The following is a 19,463-nucleotide window of genomic DNA, read 5'->3' on the forward strand; positions in this document are numbered from 1 at the left end:
AATGTTTCATGTTGGGTAGATTCGAGACAGCAAAATGAAATCTACCATGTGGAAGTGGGTTCATAGTTTTTGAAATCGGAAGCCCAATCAATTCCCTCAAGCCTACAATCAAACAGAGTTGATTAGAGAACCGAATCTAATCTCTGGCGTGGTGATTGAGGCATTGATGAATCACTTAATTTCCAAAAATTCGAAACTCATATGTACAAGATATGTATATTTTCCTTAACCAAAAAAAAAAAAGAGATGGTAAAATCTCATTTTACATGAGGTATAAAATCGGACACTGAATCTGTCAAGGTCGATTCCCTAATTTTTTACCGCGGAACCTACTGCTGCCGAACCAGCAAGTTATTCACCCTGAAAAATACAAAGCAGCCCTTATATTTGGCAAAATCATTAAACTAGTATGCCGCATAACTAAAACATATGCGGATTATCAAATCTAATAAGTCTCCCTCAAAATCCATCAAATCTAACGAATGCTATTTTATTTAATTTACTCATCCGCAATTTGATTCGATCCACACTAAAGAACCTTGTTAGGGTACGTCTAAAAGTAAAAGACAAAAGAATTTTAACAACCCAAGTACTTAGTTTAAAAATTCTTCATCAAAATATTATTATTTCGAATTATCATGGCCTCTATTATACTTTGAACGACACTAAATCGAGGAGTGATGAGTGGATTTTTTTTTTTTTTTTTGGGGGTCTATAGATAGGTGATTATAAAGGAGCGAGAAATGATCAAGGTGGCTGAGGGCAAGCATGGCAACACTTATGTTTTAGAGATCAATTTTTGATAGAATTCAACTTCTTGCAAGAAATTGATTTTTCTACTTTTGCTTTTGCTTTTCAGTAGAAGTTGATTTTTCTAGTTCTAAAGATAAGTAATTTTTTACTTCTTCAAATGGCTCCAAAATCACTTTCAGAGCAAAAAAAAAAAAAAACTTCGAAAATAGAAAAAAGAAATTGTGTAACCAAATGAATTTATGCTCCAGAAATTACGTTACCAAATGAATTTCTACTCCATAAGTACTTTTGGAGCAAAAATTCTACTCGTGAAGTGGTGTAATGCGCGCCTAGCAAGCATCAATGTGTAGATACTAGATCCATGTGATAATATTGAGATCCTAAATCTCCGTTTGTTTCGTGAAAAATATATAATTTGAAAAATATTTTCCTACAATAATCGTATGTATCGTTTGAAATAATTGATCAATGAATGTTATTTTCATTAACAACAGTAATTTGTGTATAAACATTTCCGTAAGAGATAAAAAAATTTCCGTTTATTCATTTGTATAAGCAATATAATGGATCATTTTGAGAAAAATATTTTCCAAATTACTTATTTTTTGTGAAATAAATAAAGTCTCAGTTGTTGATCTCTAGATTGTCCAATTCTGACCCCGAACCGATTAGTATGGACTCGCTATTACTTCGATTGAGATTGATTAAGGACAAATTAGTATTCGGTTTCGACAATTAGATGATTTCCTAGATTTAGGCTACGCTTGGTTGGGTTTCGGAGATATGCTGCATTTTTTCAAATATTGTGAACTCAAGATGTATTTGCTCAAACCTCGAAGTATACAGTTAATGAGTTATGGTGTAGTTTTTCGCAAAGTAACTTCAAAGTTCAAAAAAAAAAAAAAAGAAGAAGAAGGGAGAGCAGAGGAAGGGGCACTCGAAGCTTTTCGAAAATGGAGTCACTTGGTTTGAGGGCTATTACGGTGGTCTCAGTCACCATCGGCGGGCATTTGGCGGCCGCCGTCCGGTGAAGGTAATCCCGATACAAATTAATGCAGCCTAAAGGGCAAATTGAAGCAAAAGGTATTTTCAAGGGGCATTTTGGAACATAGTTTGAAAAATGTTGACCTTTTTTCCTTTTCTTCTCCGGTGGTTGCTAGCTTTTCGAGCACAACAGGGCCCCCAGCCAGGCCCTGCCGCCCCCATTGTTCCGGGCAGTCTAAAAGGTCGTGCTCAAGCCGAGCCAATTTGTTTGGGAATGGCCGACGGCCACTGATTAGTAGCCCAATGGTTACTAGTCACAAGTGGGAAAAATTATCAAAAAAACTTATTATATTTTTATCAATTCAGTCCTAAATTTTTTAAGTTTATCAATCGAGTACTAAACATTTTTACTTTTTACCAATCGAGTCCTAATGGCCGAAAATGGCTGAACGTGGATAATTTTTAATAATATTATATAATTTTTTTAAATTTTTTCATTAATATTTTCTTCTTCTTTTTTCTCCTTTGGTTTTCTTCTTTAGCGACTAGCGAGAATCGCTGGGTCCTTGCCGACACCCGGCAAGGGCCATGCAATGCCCACGCCGGCCACTAGCGAGGGCCATGTAATGCCCTTTCGGGCAGGTGGCGAGGGCCGCAACGAGGGTCAAGTTCATCCGGCAAGGGTAGACGAATTCCTTAACGACCTGCGTGGGCCATTGACCCTTGCCGGCAGCTGAAGAGTAAAACAAGAGGAGAAATAAAAAAAAAATCAATATATTATTAAAAATGGATCATGCCGGTGCCGATCGTGCCACGTAAGATGACCGGTATCCATGTCAACGATTTTCAATCAATAAGACTCAATTGGTCAAAAGGAAAAATGTTTATGGCTCAACCGATAAACTTAAAAATCTAAAACTGAATCGATAAAAGTACAACGGGTTTATGACTTTTTTGATAATTTTTTTGTCATAGGAGTGAATGCATTGAATGGCTTTTCGGATATTTAGGTCTAAAAATAGGGGGAAAAAACAAGTGCAGCGTAAATCGCTTGAGCAAACACAGTCTTACACAAAAATCCAAATTGGCTCAGCACTCGTAGCGGGCTTGTCGTGCCATCAGCCATGCCGAGGCGGGCTCTACCCATTTGTCACCCGACTCACCCCTAAGCTGGCAAGATGAGAAATTAGGGTATGGAATGACTCCCTTTAACAATTTCAAGGGAGATACATCAACTACTACTACTACTACTACTAATAATAATAATAATAATAATAATAATTTTGATGCTTTGTTTGTTTCATGAAAAATTAATAATTTGAAAAACATATTCCTAAATATTATCGCTTGTATTGTTTAAAATAATAAGTCCTACTCATTTTTGGACGTAAATTTTATTTATTCATTCATTTTTATTAGCGACATAAGAGATATGTTAGGAAAACATTTTTTTAATAATTTATTTTCGCGCAATAATCGGAGCCTAAGTTGTAGGGAAAACTTCAAGTGAAAAAGTAGTTACTCCCATTATCTATGAACATTTAGAAACTTTCAAATCTTTCGCCTGGAATTTTCTTCTTTTAATTAGCAAAAGCAAGCAAATTGTACGTCTTATCTATTTCAGGATAAATAACTTCTAATTGTAAGTTATTCGAAAACTGAAAAGCTAAAAAAATTAATTCTATAAAAGGGTGTGAGCTGGGAGCAAGGCAAGGTAACGACATTGTAATTATCCCAACTAATTCTAAAAATTACCTTTATCCGTTGTCTGGTGATAACCGATAATTTACCATAACAACCAACGTTAATCTTTCGTGAAATTGTTAGGTAAAAGTTTGAGGTTGAAATCTCCTGTCGTATTTGTTTTACATGCGATAGAAAACGTGTAATGAATTCTCATACTAGTTCGTATTACAACACTTGAGCTTGTTGCACTAGAAAGCTCAATGAGGTCAACATTGTTTGATAACCTTAAATAGAACTGACTTGAAGGATTTTGTTAAGTCAAAAATCAACTTAATTCTAAAAGTAAGAGATGTAAAATCTCGAATTAACTTATTGAGGTATTGTCCGTTTTGACCCGTTCCATATCAAACCTCACGGTTTTGTCCTTTGACCCTCAGGTTAGGAGCATTCCCAAGATGGGTCACCCATCCTAAGAATGCTTCAATCTAAGCACACTTAATTTTGAAGTTTCAAAGCTAAGTATTGCCGTTACGTCAAAAAGCGATTTCGTGAGTTAATATATATATTCTAACATCGCTCTTTCCTTGTTCGGTGCAAAGTTCGGTTCATTCCTGTTTCCTTTTCCATCCTAGAAGTCTGTCAATAGCTGCTGTCCAGGCCCTCTAGCCTCGGCGACCGCTCTCGGCACTCGTCGGACCGGGCCGTTACAAGAGAAGGGTTGCTTAATTCGTTTAATAGGAAAATAAATGACGCCAATTAGAGTCTTGCCGATATTTGGATAAAACTTACCAACAATGTTCTTTTATTCGATCGCGATAAGAAATTAATAATACCCAGTTATCGAATTTTGGTTATCGTCAAATAACATTTTAATTATATTTAAGCGCTTAATTTTCAATTTTACCAAACAAGTCTAGGTATCTACAGACTAGAGGCAACAATTGCTGATATCCTTGCAAATTAATTCTATAGTCGGAGTGCCATTTGAATTATCTACACGAAGAAAAAGATTCCTTAATCCCTCCAAATTGCAACATCAAAGGCCAACATTTTTTTTTAAGCCGAGTACACTACACTGTCCAAGAAAACAAAAACAAGTTCATATTAACCCTCAAGCTTTCAGCATCCCAGCAACGTACGGCACTCCGGCCGTGCGAATCCACCTGTCGCCCTTCATGAATCGCCCCGCTGTGAAGTCCACAGCGTGCTGCGGCGTGATCGTCTTGATGCCCTTCCACTTCACGCGCCTGGCGGTGCTCGCGCCGGGTCCTCGGTTCTTATACTCGGTGTAGAAGCAGGTGTTGAGCCCGAAGTCGCCGAGCCAAGGCAACCACCCCTCGGGCTGTATTACGTCGTCGATGTACGACTCCATGATTATTGTCCTCGAGTAGATCTTCCATGGCCTCCCGAGGTATGAGCGGAACTGCCTCTTGACGGGCGCGTATGAGGGGGCGGCGGTGATTGTGCAGTTCTGGAGGATGAGCGCGGACGCCTGGCGCCTCTCCTTCCTCCCCTGAGCTGTCACGATGCACTGCTGGTTGTCCAGCGGCTTCCGGACAAGCATCTTGCAGTTCTGGAAGACGGCAGCCGCATCCCCGAACACGAAGTCGATCGTGCCGGAGATGGTGCAGTCCCGGTAGAACTGGCGCTTGGTGTGCACGTAGAGCGTGTCCTGGTAGCCGTCCATGTGGCAGTTGTGGAAGACGGACATGTCGGATTGGACCAGCAGCGCCACGGCCTGGTGCTTGATTGCTCCGGCGGAGTTCTCGAACCCGATGTCCCTCGCTATGAAGTGGTCTCCGAAGACAGCTGCAACATCAAAGAAATCGATCAGGCACATGTCATTTGCGTCCGCCGCTAATAGATTCCGGTCTACAGCTTTTTGAATACCCTGAAAGAAACAATACGTGATAGAAACTTACAAACTGTGGCGGTTTTGAATGTGGTTAAGCCGTCGACATAGTTCTTGTTGAAGCTGATCCGGGTCTTGGTGGGGCCGTCACCGACCACCATGACATTGGTCATCTTCTTGTCAAACACCACCTGCTCCTTATAAACCCCAGCCTTGATGTGGATGACAAAGGTCTTGTTGCTTTTCAACGGAATGTGCTTTAGGGCCTCATTTATGGTCCTGAATCTCCCGCTCCCGTCCTTGGCAACCACAAGATTCGGCCTCAGAGCGGCCACGCTCTTGCCGAGAAGCTTTCGCTTCCCCAGCAGCATCGGTGGCTCCAGGAGCACGGGCGGATCGTTGGGGCCGGTCCCTTCCTCCTCCGCGAGCAGCTTGCGCTTCTGCAGGCTGGTCACCCAGGTTGAGATGTCGTCGCCGTGTCCAATCACGTTGTTGCTGTCCGATAGGAGCCTGCGTCTAAATTGGATGTTCAGCTTAGCGAGGGCCAAGGAGATCTCGTCGACCATGGAGAGCACATTGCTCGTCAATTTGGAGGAGCTCTTCAATATCTCCCTCATCTTTTCGCCCGCGTTGCCCGTCGTGTTCTGGAACCCGTCCAAGCAGGTCTCTTGGTAGGTGACCGCAGCGCTGAGCCAGATTTTCAGGTCCTCCAACGCGTCGTCCAGCTTGCCGTACTCGAGCTTTCCCAATTCGTCGAACGACCTCTCGAGGTCGTCGATCGCGTACTCCATCAAATCCTTGCAATTCTTTAGGGCCTGCTGCCCTCTCGGGGACTTCTCCAGCTCTTTCAGAACGGTCGATTTCTTCGCGGCCTCGGCAATGTGGTTCATCGCAGCTTTAAAGCTGGCTTTGATGAGCTCCTTGGGGTCGGTGGAGTTCACGCCGGCCTCCTTGAGGCTCCGCACGCATGCTTCTTTGTAATCGGTCGGCTGGCATATCCCCTCGATGGCCTTGATCGAGGCCGAGATCTCGCTGGTTTTCTCGCTGGATTTCGACGCCGGGCCGGAGCTGCTCGTCGTGTACACCCCGATGGACACGGCGGCGCCGATCACGACCAGGACGAACGACGAGACCACAATGATCGCAATTCTCCTCTTCCTCTTCGGGTCACTCCCATCAGACATTGTTTCAAGTTTTCTTGAAGATGTTTTTGGAAGGACCCAAATGCAAGAACAGAGGTTGGGTTCGCTCTATTTAGGAAGATGGAGACTCATTTTTATAAGAGAGAAAGGAAGAAAGGCAGATTTTTTTTAGAAATTAGCCGGAGAAGTTGAGGTTTTTGGGGGGACAAAGGGCTGAGGACAAGTAAGGAGAATGTGACAATCCATTCCAACAAGAATCTTATCGACTCTTGCAATAATCTTGGCTGTCTGAATAACGAACTCTTACTATACATAGGAGAGGTTGGCCAATGTTCAAAAAGGTCGTGTCTTTTCTGGCAATGTTTGCTAATTCGGTCAACCCTGAAGTCATCATGAGCTAATATTGCAAACAAGGACTCCTCTTTTACAGTTATTTAAAAAAAAATCTGATATGACATAAAGATGCGGTTGATTTGATAATTAAATAGAGATTTATTCGTAACAGTTTGGACCGTGATTTATCCTTGGGAAAAATCTTTAGGCTGGAGAGGACCTTATTGTGAAAATATCCACCATATGATTCAAGGACTTGGGTTTTAATTATTTGCCAATTCGGTACACAATGAACAAGCATTGGGAAGGCCCTATTAAAGAGGGAATTAAGGGAGGGATAAGGAAGATTTTGTGAGCTTAGGATCAACAAATGTATTAATGGAACGGGTTGTGACGTAAATTATAGAGTTTTTTTATTCGATTAACTTTTTCCTAATTTTAAAATGTTAACCAATAGACGTGGATTACTATTAAGTTTGTAATAAATATGTATGGCATGGTTACGATGTCAAGTAGAAAAGAAATATATTCGTGGTAATCTTTTATGTAAATACAAGTTTTTTTTTATTTTGCACGATTTACACTTTTAAGTGAAAGCTTTGAACTCTTTTCAACTCAAGTCGATCAGTTCTTGGTTATACTTTTACTTGACTCAATCACCAAATTAATTCACATATACCATATATCGAAGTGACTATATGAACTGGATCTTGGTTCCATAATTTTGAAAAGCATAGTTAAGGCAACGATTTGTAGAATGTACATACCAAATTATTACAACTTGACAATTATGAATCGAATAATATCTTTGTCCTTTAAATGCCTTTCTATATGCCTCTTCTTGGCAATGCCTACCTAAAGTGAACATACTTTTAAGCGCTCCAAAATATTTTCATTGCTACACGTAGAAGATGTAAGTGGTCGGGACATATATTTACTCGATATATGCCCTAATAAATCATATATTGAACGCATGAGTCGGCGTGCAATTGTCAACCGTGGGACCATATCTTTACCAATTTTATCATCACTTGTTTCAAACTATTTGAGTAAGTCAATGGAAGTTCGATATATTTTTGGAAAAATAACATCGACTTATCTATCTAATAATTAACATATCCGGTAAGACTTAGTCATCAGTTTTTCGATATCTTATTCGATATTGGTGAACAGGGTTGGAGTCAGTAACTACGAAAGAAGATTTCTTGCCATAAATTAAAAGATTGGTCGTCAAACTTTTTTTTTCTGATATATAGATAAACCCTTGTTGTATCATAAGCTAGCAAGGTCAAAAAAGGTATTTTCAGTCAATGGCGATTATGCCATGCCCTTCAGAAGGCTCCAGCATCTCAGCTGCTTCTGGAGAAACCCTAGGTTGTGATGATCATCGTCACAAGGCCAAGCACAGATTCAACATGAGCGAAAAGTTCGCTGAACCCGCCACGTACTGTCATCCGGCGAGTCAAAAGATACCCGTCAAGGATGACGGGAACGGCGGCATCGGGTCAACCGACCTAGATCTCAAGCTCTTCAACCGAGGCATGCCATCCAATCCTAAGAAGAGCGACGAATCCTCAACGGACGAGAATTGCAAGGTCCCAAAAGCTAGGGTTTTCGCATGCAGCTTTTGCAAGCGGGAGTTCTCTACCTCGCAGGCTTTGGGTGGGCACCAGAACGCGCACAAGCAGGAGCGGGCCCTCGCCAAACAATGCAAGGGGATGGAAGCCGACCTGCTCGGCGTTCATCCGCCCTTGTCTTACTATTGCTCGGGCGTTCGTCATATGCCTCTTTATGGGAGTATAGGTAGGGCGCTGGAGGTCCGCCACGAGTCGATGGTTCACAAGCCTTCTTACCTGCCATCTGTGCTTCCAGGGTACCGTTTCGGCGTTCTAAGGCAAGTGTGCCGCATAAACCCGAGTTCAAGACCGCCTATCGATCGTTTGAGGGTCGAGAGTCTTCAAGCATATGTTGGTGCCGTTGGTCATGGTGAGCCTCCCCCTCCTCTTGCTTTTGATGGAAGCTCTAGTTTTCTAGTGCACCAAGCTCAAGTTGATGTTGGTCATGATAATAACAAGTCAATTAAAAAAGAAGGTGATCATCCAGAAGAAGTGCTTCAAAGTGATGGTTCCGATCCATCCGGAATTGATTTGACTCTCAAACTTTGATGATAAGATTATATTCTTAGCTTTTGCTCATTTATTTGGGTATTTTTTTTAAATTTTTCTCATATGTTTTCTTGGTTGAGATGTTAGATTATAAGATTATTGGTTTTCGAACAAGCTAGTACGATATGTCATGTGCGTCCCATGTTCACATATGCTCAGTGAATGTTCATAGCTGATTTGACTCGATACAAGAATATTCACGTGTCTCTGATGTCATCTCTTCAGAATTTGAACTTAACTTGGAGTCGTTATGCCTACAATGACGAAAACCAAATTATTTGATGACCGTAAAGATCCCATGGTTAATGAGGAGGATCATCTTATCAATAGGAAGGAGCAATATGCTTAGTTGTTTGCTAGTTTCATGCATACCCAAACCGTACTTAATTACTAAGAATCTTATCCTTGGTATGAAATGACACAAAAAGATGCTCTTGAATCGGACTTTTAATCAATAGTTCCGCAATTGAAGATCACATATTTAGGTGAGGACTATCATATGAAGAAATAGAATAATACACCACTAGCCCTAGCCGATGGCCGGCCACCGCCTGTGACCGGCCACTAGTGAGAAGGAAGGGAAAAAAAAGGGAAAAAATGAGAAAAAGGAAAAAGAAGAAGAAGAAAGGGTGAAAAATAATTAAAATGTCCTTGGTCAGGCCCTTCTTTAAAACAATGAGAGTATTTTAGGCTCTTATTTGAAATTTTTCCTTTTTCTTTTCAAAGAATTTTTTTTTTCATTACAATTACAAGATTAAGGAAAAATTGTCTACAAAGTCAAAAACCTACCGTATGGCAACTAATTCAATTATAAATTTTTTCGATTTGGCCAATTTAGTCCTTAACTTTTTGACAACTTATCAATATAGTTATTCCTGTCAATCTTGGTCGAAAATCGCTGACGTGAATACTGACCAAAAGGAGCACTCTCAATTTTGAAAATCTACAAAATTGCACCTAGACGTATAAAAAATTACTAAAATGCCATTTTAGGTCTAGTTTTACCATATTCTCACTTTTTCCCATTCAAGAAATCTTCAAGCCGAACTAAACTTAACACCAAAATTCAAATTAAATGAGCAAACGTCAACCAACCAAGATCATGAGTCCCAAGTGAATCAATCTAACTTAATCCCTAGGATTTTATCTTAACCTGATCGGAAGACTTGAATAAATCAAAGCTCTAATCACCTTGAAAGAAAAACAGACAATATGAAAAATTAAACCAAACTAGTTTGATAAAAAATAACAAGTCCATGATTAACCTTGTAAGACACTTGATGGGTGAATGTAAAAAAAATTGAAGCAATGCAAATCGGGCATATTCTGGGCTTGGTTGAAAGTTTAGTTAAAACTTAACTTTCTTTATTGAAGATTGGAAGTTTAGAACAAGTAAACCTAAAGAAGGGGAGATGTAGAAGCTTTGATTCGTTCAAGAGGAGGAATGGGATTATTTTAAATGATGACTTTAAACCACGGTTAAGTTAAATTGTCATGCATGATGTCATTTTAGGGGCTAAGTTTAATGGCACAAATTAAGAGCTTGCCGGTTATTATTTGGGTGACAGGTGACATGATTTGGATGAAAATATGAAGATATTAGGCAATTTTGGATGGTATTTTACACTGCATTAAATAAACAGGTGAATCTGTATATGTTCTAAACACTGATAAGTCAGAAAAGTCGACTAAAATTATCAATAAAAGCTATCTAACATTAAAAAAATTCTTAATTCAGTAAATTTCAACTTTGAAAATATACAATACACCTTTCGAGTATATTGGTCCCCATCGGCAAATAACAAGTATGATAAGCTTTTAACAGTCACTCCTTATAGTCAACTTATATTCTATATCTATTAGTTTAAGAATGTAAAAGTTAGTAAATATAATTTTTTAATTTATTTCCTTAAATTATGACTCCTCGTAAGGAATCACGTCTCAAAACATCACGGACATGGAATGTATCTTTCGCTCTTTTCGTACGTCAACAATTAGCAACCTAATTGAAATTTTCGACGTCATTATAAAAAAAATTAAATTGATAATTATCTTGATATACTACATATTATCAATCAATGAAAAAAGTTTCGGATGTCACAGCAACTTCAATTGGGGCTTATTCAAATTGGGTCAAAGCAGAAAATTTCAGGCCAAATTTCTCTTGAAGTTGTCATCTTGCCGCCAGCACGGGCATTGCACGTGAGCTACATCATGTTCAATACCTGTGAACTGGGTTTGAGTTAGAAATTATGAAAGGAGACTATAACAATTACCTAAAAATTGAATTAAGGTAACTTCAATTGGGGCTTATTCAAATTGGGTTAAAACAGAAAATTTCAGACCAAATTTCTCTTGAAGTTGTCATCTTGCCGCCAGCACGGGCATTGCACGTGAACTACATCATGTTCAATACCTGTGAACTGGGTTTGAGTTAGAAATTATGAAAGGAGACTGTAACAATTACTTGAAAATTGAATTAAGGTTCCGTTCCAACATGAAACTAAGTGACTCTTGCAATAATATTCGCTGTCCGAACACTCAGCTCTTACTCTATATATATAGGAGATCTTGGCCAATGATCAAAGGTAGTTTGCTTTGCAGCAATATTTACCAATTCAGTCAACCTTGAAGTCATCATGAGCTAATATTACACACAAGGTTTCCGGCCATAATTGATCGAAAGGATTACATTAAATATTTGTCAAAAGTTTATGATTAAATATTAAGGATTGTTAGGACAATTATCTCAAGAAAAATTTATTTTGATACTTTAGGATTATATTTCTTTTTTTTATTTTAATTATTTATCACGTTTTTTTCTTTTATTATCAGCATATGTTATAGAGTTATATAAGATTGATGAGCTGAATATTTTTCCCTTTCAAATTCTTTTTGAACGGTGATCTTCCCATTTTTATTTCCCTACGCGGGCATTGAGATTGACATGTATGTAATTTGACATCAAATTTTTAAGTTACTATTTTGTATGCTCGGACAACTCTTTCGATATTTATGTGATTCTAATATAATTATGTCATAGTTGTCTAAATTTGGTGACGGAATGAGTAACTTGAGCCATCATATGTGCGGCCTTAATGTAAGACTTAGGAAAAATTTCAAATGAAAATATAAAGTAGAGTCGTTCTCTCAAAAGAGGGTACAAAGTACACCTTATCTCATATAGGGGATGAAGTAACTAACTTAATCTCAAAAGAGTGCCTTGAAGTGGAATTGTTTTCTCAAAAGGGGCAAAAATAAATCTTGTCTCAAATAACATATTGAAGTAGCCAACTTAGTTGTAAATTTGCCAGTCGGGCGGGTTGCCCCTGTGGCTCACGTTCTTATTCTAGCAGCAACAGTAAGAAGCCAAAAACGACATGCACGACGGAAACGGAGAAGCTATGACAGTAATATTAAGAGGAAAATTGCTCTAAAAGAAACCATGACTATCATGATATGTAATTGTCACACAATTTGAATCTAGAATAAACAAATAATTAAGCTTCAAATGACTTACATAATTTTGTTTATGCATAATTGAAACTCTCATTATAAAAGACAAGCTCCTAGTTTTGCCGCGCTTTCTGATCCATTCCTTAAAGAGATCTTCAGAAGCACCTAATCTAAATGCTTTTGAACTCTAATCTCGACCGAGCTAGAAAATATTTTGGGGATGAGCCTAAGCTCAATAAATGAAAGCTCTAGATCTAAGGTAGGAGATTATCTTACCACTCGACTAGAGAGCACAACAGCTTAATAACATTCAACAAGTAATATCACATAACATTTTTAGGAATCGGTATAATTCAGAAAATGCCTATCACTCATTTGAAAGAATACAATACGTATTCAATTTATTCCTTAATTATATCCCATACTCATGATAGAGTTTTTTAATCACACTAGGAATGCAACATGTATTTTACATGATTCAAGTGCTAGTAGTTTAATCACGATCCAACATGTTTACTAATTCATCTTTTGTGAGCATGTATCATTATGGATTTACATACAAATAAGAAATCTATATATTCACAAAAGTCGTTAGAGGCATTAAACCATCAAGTCAAATTTCCCTCAACACTTGTCTGCAACAATAATAAGGATATCAACATATTAAAATCAATGAGTATTCACATATTTTTTCCAAAAATATTATTTAAGTTCATTTAAGATGTAAGTCATGCATTATAGACAAAAGATTTTGATCATATATGCAATGTCAGAAGCAATTGGTCAGTTTATCACTCAAATGCACGCGGATGAATATATTAGTTTCATGATGCGCAAACACCACATAGTAGCTCAGCAATATACACAAGTTAATTCCTTACCTGTCACTGGTTAAGATCCACCTCGATTAATGAGGCATCATCACCATCAAACTCATGGGGATAGGACAATAAACACATTTTTGCCATGCCACTCAGCCCATCCATTATAGGTGTCCTCTACATCAGCACGCACAAACACACCATTGTAAGCCATGTCATATCTTGTATAAATCATAGGACTTCATGTATGCTCAACCTTGTTAGTTCCTGCCTTAGATTGTAGAACGTATGTCTTCTCCTATAGCCTTATACACATACTCATACCATGGAATTCGCTCCCTCGCGAATAAGTCATGGGTAGAAGTCTTCATCACATGGCTTCAAATATCATTATAATCTTATAATCTTTTGATATTCCCCGTATCACCAATGGAACCAAATATCTATTTATTAGCATTTGCAAAACCATCCATAACAATCATCATTCGATACATAGCATCATCACGTGCAAATTGTTAACACATAACAAATGCCACGTTTTGCATTAATCACATTTACAAATAATAACTCGCTAATCTCTTTGGCATTTATATTGTAAACAGTTCTAATCAAATAAATATGTACACCTCAGCATATAGATCTTCATTTTCTAAGCACCATGTTAACATCGTTTTGTAGACAACTTATGCAAATTCAAAAATCATTGAGATAAAATTATCTTTAAATCACATATAGAAAATTACTAAACTGTCAATTTTGAGTCTAGTTTTACTATTTTATCACTTTTTCTCGTTCAAGATGCAATAAAGATTTTGGATATTCTTTCAAACGCCTTCTAAACATTTACAAAATACTTCAATTTAGGCAAGAAATCACCATGGCTCAACATGCCAATCTTGAAGTCCAACGGAACTTAACATCAAAATTCAAATTAAATGAGTAAATATAGTAAGTCAATATAACTTAGTCCCTAGGATTTTAACTTACCCAAATTGAAAGACTTGAATAAATCAAAGCTCAAATCACCTTTAAAGGAAAACAAACAATATGAAAATTTAAAGGACCCGCATTCTTTAAAAATAAAACTAGTTTGATAAAATAAAAAAAAGTTCACGATTTACCTTGTAAGACACTTGATGGGTGAATGTAAAAATTTAAAGCAACACAAATTGGACATATTTTGGGCTTGGTTCAAAGTTGAGTTAAAACTTTGCTTTCTTTATTGAATATTGAACGGTAAGAACAACTGAACTTAAAGAAGTGGCGATGTGGAAGTTTTGATTCGTTCAAGAGGAGGAATGGGATTATTTAATTTATTCTTTTCGTTTTATATTTCACTTATAATGATGACTTTACATCATGGTTAAGTTAAATTACTGTGCATGATGTCATTTTAGGGGCTAAGTTCAATGGCACAAATTAAGAGCATGTGACTTATAATTTGGATGACAAGTGATATGACTTGGATGAAAAGATGGAGATATTAGGCAATTATGGATGATATTTTACGTTGCGGTAAATAAATAGGGAAATTAATATATGTTCTAAACATTGACAAATCAGAAAAGCCCACTGACATTATCAGTAAAAGCTATTTGACATTAGGAAAATCTTAACTAAGTAAATTTCAACTTTGAAAATATTCGATACGTCTTTCAAAGTATATTGGTCCTCGTTGACAAAGAATATGATAAGTTTTAACTGTCGCTCAATGTAAACAACTTATATTTCAATGCTTATTAATTTAAGCATATAGAAGTTAGTAAATACATACTTTTAATTTATTTCCTTAAATTATGATTTCCCATAAGGAACCACGTTTCAAAAAATGACAGACAAAGAAGGTATCTTTCGATTTTTTCGTACATCACACAATTAGTAATCTGATTGAAATTTTCAACATTTTCATCTAAAAATCCATGTGAATTGTTAATTATCTTGATCTACTGAACATTATCAATCAATGCAAAAATTTTGGATGTCATGATAACTTCAATTGGGGATCATTCAAATTAGGTCAAAGCAAAAAAATTTCGAACAAAATTTCCCTTTTGCGCGTGCGTTATAATGTTCAGCTTTTGTGAACTAGGTTTGAGTTAGAAATTACGAGAGAAAAAAGTAACAATTTCCTGCAAATTGAATTAAGGTTCCATTCCAACATGAATCTTAGTAACTCTTGCAATAGTATTGGCTGTCTAAACACTCAACTTACTATATATATGCATAGATGAGCTTGGTCAATGTTCAAAAGGTCGTTTCTTTTCTGGCAATATTTGCCAATTCGGTCAACCATGAAGTCATCATGAGCTAATATTGCACAAAAGGACTCTTTTTTACTTTTTTCTTTGTTTTTATTTTATATGGCCAAAAGCTGCGGTTGATTGGGGAATCCGAAGAGATTCATTTAGCTGGACCATGATTTATACAAGGGAAAAATCTTAGGCTGGAGAGGTCCTTATCGTGAAAATATCGCCCATATGATTCAAGGACTTGATTTTATATTATTTGCCAATTTGGCACATTTCTTAATGAACAAGCTTCGGGAAGGCCCTATTAAAGAGGGAACTAAGGGAGGAATATGGAATATTTTGTGAGGATAGGATTGACAAACATATTAAAGGAAGGGGGTCGTACCATGAAATGGAGTAATCTGATTCTATAAACCTTTTCCTAATTTTGCAAGAGTTAATAAAGAGATGTGGATTGCTATGAATTTTTTTTTTTTAGGGTCTAAGATTGCTATGAAGTTCACAATAAATAGGCATGGCTTGCTTACACGATCCAATTTAAAAGGAAATACATTCATGGCTGATTTTGTTTTGCATGATTTAAACTTTAGTGTTGGTGATGAACTATTGTCAACTAAAGTCAAATAACTATTAACTATAGTTTTACTCGACTCGATTTGATCGATAAATTAATTGGTATGTACCATATATCGAAGTGATTACATGAACTGAATCTCGGTTCCATAATTTGGAAAACCATAATTAAGGCAACGATTTGTGGAATGTCCCTACCAAATTATTAGAACTAGACAATTTTGAATCAAATCATATCTTTATACTTTGAATGTCTTCCTCTATGCCTTTTCCCTACAGTGCATGCCTAAAGTGAACATACTTTTAAGTGCTCCCACATATTTTCGTTGTTATATGTGGAAGATGCAAGTGGTCGGCACGATATATTTATTCTATAGATACGCCCTAATAAAACATACATTTTTTTTTTGTTTGACTAATAAAACATACGTTAAACGCATGAGTTGGTGTGTAATCCACAGCTATGAAACCATATATTTACCATTTTTATCACCAATTGTTTCGAATTATTTTGAGTAAGTCGGAGAGAAAGTTCAAGATATCTTTGGAAAAGTAACATGACCAGCCTACATAATGACCAATACATATCATGTGAGGCTCAGATATCTTGTTTAATGTGTGTGTGTGAACTGGGTTTGAGTCGGTAACTATGAAGTGAGATTTTTTGCCATAAATGAAAAAGATTGATTGTTCAAATTTGTGGTTTTTTGGCTAATAAATAGATCAAACCCCTGCTTTCCTAAGCTTGCATGGTTGGAAGATCTTTTTATTCGATGGCGATGGTGCCGTGCCCTTCAGAAGACAGCATCTCAGCTGCTTCTGGACAGACCCTAGATTGTGATGATCATCGGCGCAAGGCCGAGGATAGATTGAACATGAGCGAAAAGATCGCCGAACCCACCACCTACCGTCATCTGGTGAATCAGAAGACACCCGTCGATGATGACGACGATAATGGAGGCGTCGGGTCGACTGACCTAGACCTCAAGCTCTTCAGCCAATGCGTGCCGTCCGATGCCAGGAAGAGCAACGAATCCTCGACAGACGAGAACTGCAAGGTCCCGAAAGCTAGGGTTTTCGCGTGCAACTTCTGCAAGCGAGAGTTCTCGACCTCCCAGGCTTTGGGTGGGCATCAGAACGCGCACAAGCAAGAGCGGGCGCTCGCCAAGCAGCGCAAGGGGATGGAAGCTGACCTGCTCGGGGTTCACCCGCACTTCTCGTACTATTGCTCGGGCGTTCCTCAGATGCCTCTTTACGGGAGTATAGGTAGGGCGCTCGGGGTCCGCCAAGAGCCGATGATTCACAAGCCTTCTTACCCGCCGTCTGTGCTTCCAGGGTACCGGTTTGGGGGTCTCAGGCCAGTGTGCGGCATGAATCCGAACTCAAGACCACCTTTCGATCGGATGAGGGTCGAGAGTCTTCAAGCACATGGCGGTGCCTTTGGGCTTGGCGAGCCGCCACCTCCACCTCCACCTCCACCTCCACCTCCTCCTGCTTTTGATGGAAGCGCTAGTTCTCTAGTGCACCAAGCTCAAGTCGATGCATGTCATGATAATAACAAATCAATGAAGAAAGAAGGTGATCATCCAGAAGAAGAAGTGCTTCAAAATGATGCCTCTGATCCATCCGGGATTGACTTGACTCTCAAGCTTTGATCATACGATTATTTCTTATATTCTTAGCAAATGTTTTTGCTCATTCGTTTTGGGGATATTTAATTTTTCTCATATGTTTTAATGGTTGAGATTTAGCGAATAAGCTAGTACTATATGTCATGTGTGTCGCTTGTTCATACACTCTCGATGAATGTTCATAGCTTTATTTGATTCAATCTATGGATATTCATGTGTCTTCAATTTAATCTGTTCAAAATAATTGTTCTTCGTCATTCATCTTATGCTAATTGCATAATCGTGAGATTTGAACTCGAATTGGAGTTGTTTCCGGTAATGCCTACTAAACCAAATTAATTAATGATCGGAAGATCATATGATTAATGAGGATCATCTTATCGATTGGAAGGAATCATACGCTTCCTTTTTTGCTAATTTCATACCTTACCTTGATCGTACTCAATTAACTAACCAAATTCGAAAAATTATCAAAAAAATCGTAAACCTTCTGCACTTTTGCCAATTTAGTCCTAAACCTTTTAAGTGTGCTGATTCAATTCTAAGCCTTATCATCTTTTGCCGATTCATCCTTAGAAATCGCTGATGTGGCGTCAATCATCCTACGTAGTACTGCCTTTGTTGATATTGATAATTTTTAATAATATTTTAATATTTTTTTAGATTATTTTTTATTTTTTTCCTTTTTTTCCTTTTCTTATTTTTCTCTCCACCGGCCTTAGGCGCGGGTCGCCCTTGCTTGGGCGAGCGATGGCCGCCCTCGCTTGCCAACCCAAGGCAACCTTGCCGGGGGGTGGCCTCGCATGGCGGAGGTTGAGGTTGGGCGGAGGGAAAAGAAAAATGGAAAAATGGAAAATGGAAAAAGGGAAAACAGAAAAAAGGGAAAGATAGATCAAAATGTTTGAAAAAAATACTAAAATACTATTAAGAATTGTTCATGTTAGTCTCACTGGTTAAATCAATACTTCTCGAAAATGAAGATCACAATAATTAGATAAGGGGAGTACTATCATATCCATAAACAGAATAATACATCATGAGTGTGTTTAGGTCTCCTAAGATTGGGATAATTACCAAAAAAGTCCTAAACATATTGTTCTTGTACCAATTCAGTCCTAAACCTTTCAATTATGCTAATTTAGTCCTAAAGCTTTTGATGATTTGCCAATTTAGTCCTAAACTTTTCAATTGTGTCAATTGAGTCCTAAATCTTTTAAAATTTTGCTAATTTAGTGCTATATCTTTTGAAGTTTTGCCATTCCAGTCCTAAACATATTATTTGAGTAATTGGCCGAAATGAGTAAATTGGCAATTCGTTAATAGGTTTAGGACTAGTTTGGCAAATCATTAAAAGGTTGAGGACTAAATTGACATAATTGAAAGGTTTATAACTAAATTGGCAAGTTGTTAAAAGATTTAGGACTAAATAGACATTTTAAAAGGTATAGGACTAAATTGGCACAAGTGCAATAGGTTTAGGACTTTTTTAGACAATTTTCCCCCTAATATTTGCTGAATATTTCACGTAAATTACATTTCTTACGAATCAAATTGTATAGAATTGGTTTTTTCTCCTTTCTATTTGAGCACGTGTCTAATACTACAAGTTTGACTTTGGTGATCAGGATTATCTGGCCCTTTTTATATTCCACTACGCCAATATTGAGATTGACATGTTCGTGACTGGATATGAAACCTTCTTTATTTACAATTTCTTATGTTCGGACAGCAGTTCCGACATTTGTGTGATTTTGCTGTAGCTCTGTCATAGTTGTCTTAATTTGGTGATGAAAATCATTGGCTAAATTATCTAGTACG

The 19,463-nt window shown here is 37.7% G+C and overlaps 2 protein-coding genes across 2 annotated transcripts; one reads left to right on the forward strand and one right to left on the reverse strand.

The window, feature by feature from the left end:
* Positions 1-4,428: 4,428 nt before the first annotated feature.
* LOC115752831 (putative pectinesterase/pectinesterase inhibitor 28) lies at positions 4,429-6,505 on the reverse strand. The gene is made up of 2 exons (XM_048279757.1): positions 5,346-6,505; positions 4,429-5,232 (listed from the first exon to the last, which is right to left on the reverse strand). The coding sequence occupies exons 1-2, from the start codon at positions 6,457-6,459 to the stop codon at positions 4,535-4,537; spliced, it is 1,812 nt and encodes a 603-aa protein (XP_048135714.1). The 5' UTR covers positions 6,460-6,505; the 3' UTR covers positions 4,429-4,534.
* Positions 6,506-16,787: 10,282 nt separating this feature from the next.
* LOC115752833 (zinc finger protein STAMENLESS 1-like) lies at positions 16,788-17,669 on the forward strand. The gene has a single exon (XM_030691218.1). The coding sequence runs from the start codon at positions 16,788-16,790 to the stop codon at positions 17,667-17,669; it is 882 nt and encodes a 293-aa protein (XP_030547078.1).
* The last annotated feature ends 1,794 nt before the right edge of the window (positions 17,670-19,463 follow it).

Source organism: Rhodamnia argentea, chromosome 1 (genome assembly GCF_020921035.1).
Source record: "Rhodamnia argentea isolate NSW1041297 chromosome 1, ASM2092103v1, whole genome shotgun sequence".
Classification (NCBI taxonomy): domain Eukaryota; kingdom Viridiplantae; phylum Streptophyta; class Magnoliopsida; order Myrtales; family Myrtaceae; genus Rhodamnia; species Rhodamnia argentea.

Coding starts and splice junctions, on each gene's coding strand:
- LOC115752831 (XM_048279757.1), bottom strand. CDS start 6,459: ATGTCTGATGGGAGTGACCCGAAGAGGAAGAGGAGAATTGCGATCATT. Junction 5,233..5,345: donor ATTCAAAACCGCCACAGTTT/GTAAGTTTCTAT, acceptor TTGATGTTGCAG/CTGTCTTCGGAGACCACTTC.
- LOC115752833 (XM_030691218.1), top strand. CDS start 16,788: ATGGCGATGGTGCCGTGCCCTTCAGAAGACAGCATCTCAGCTGCTTCT.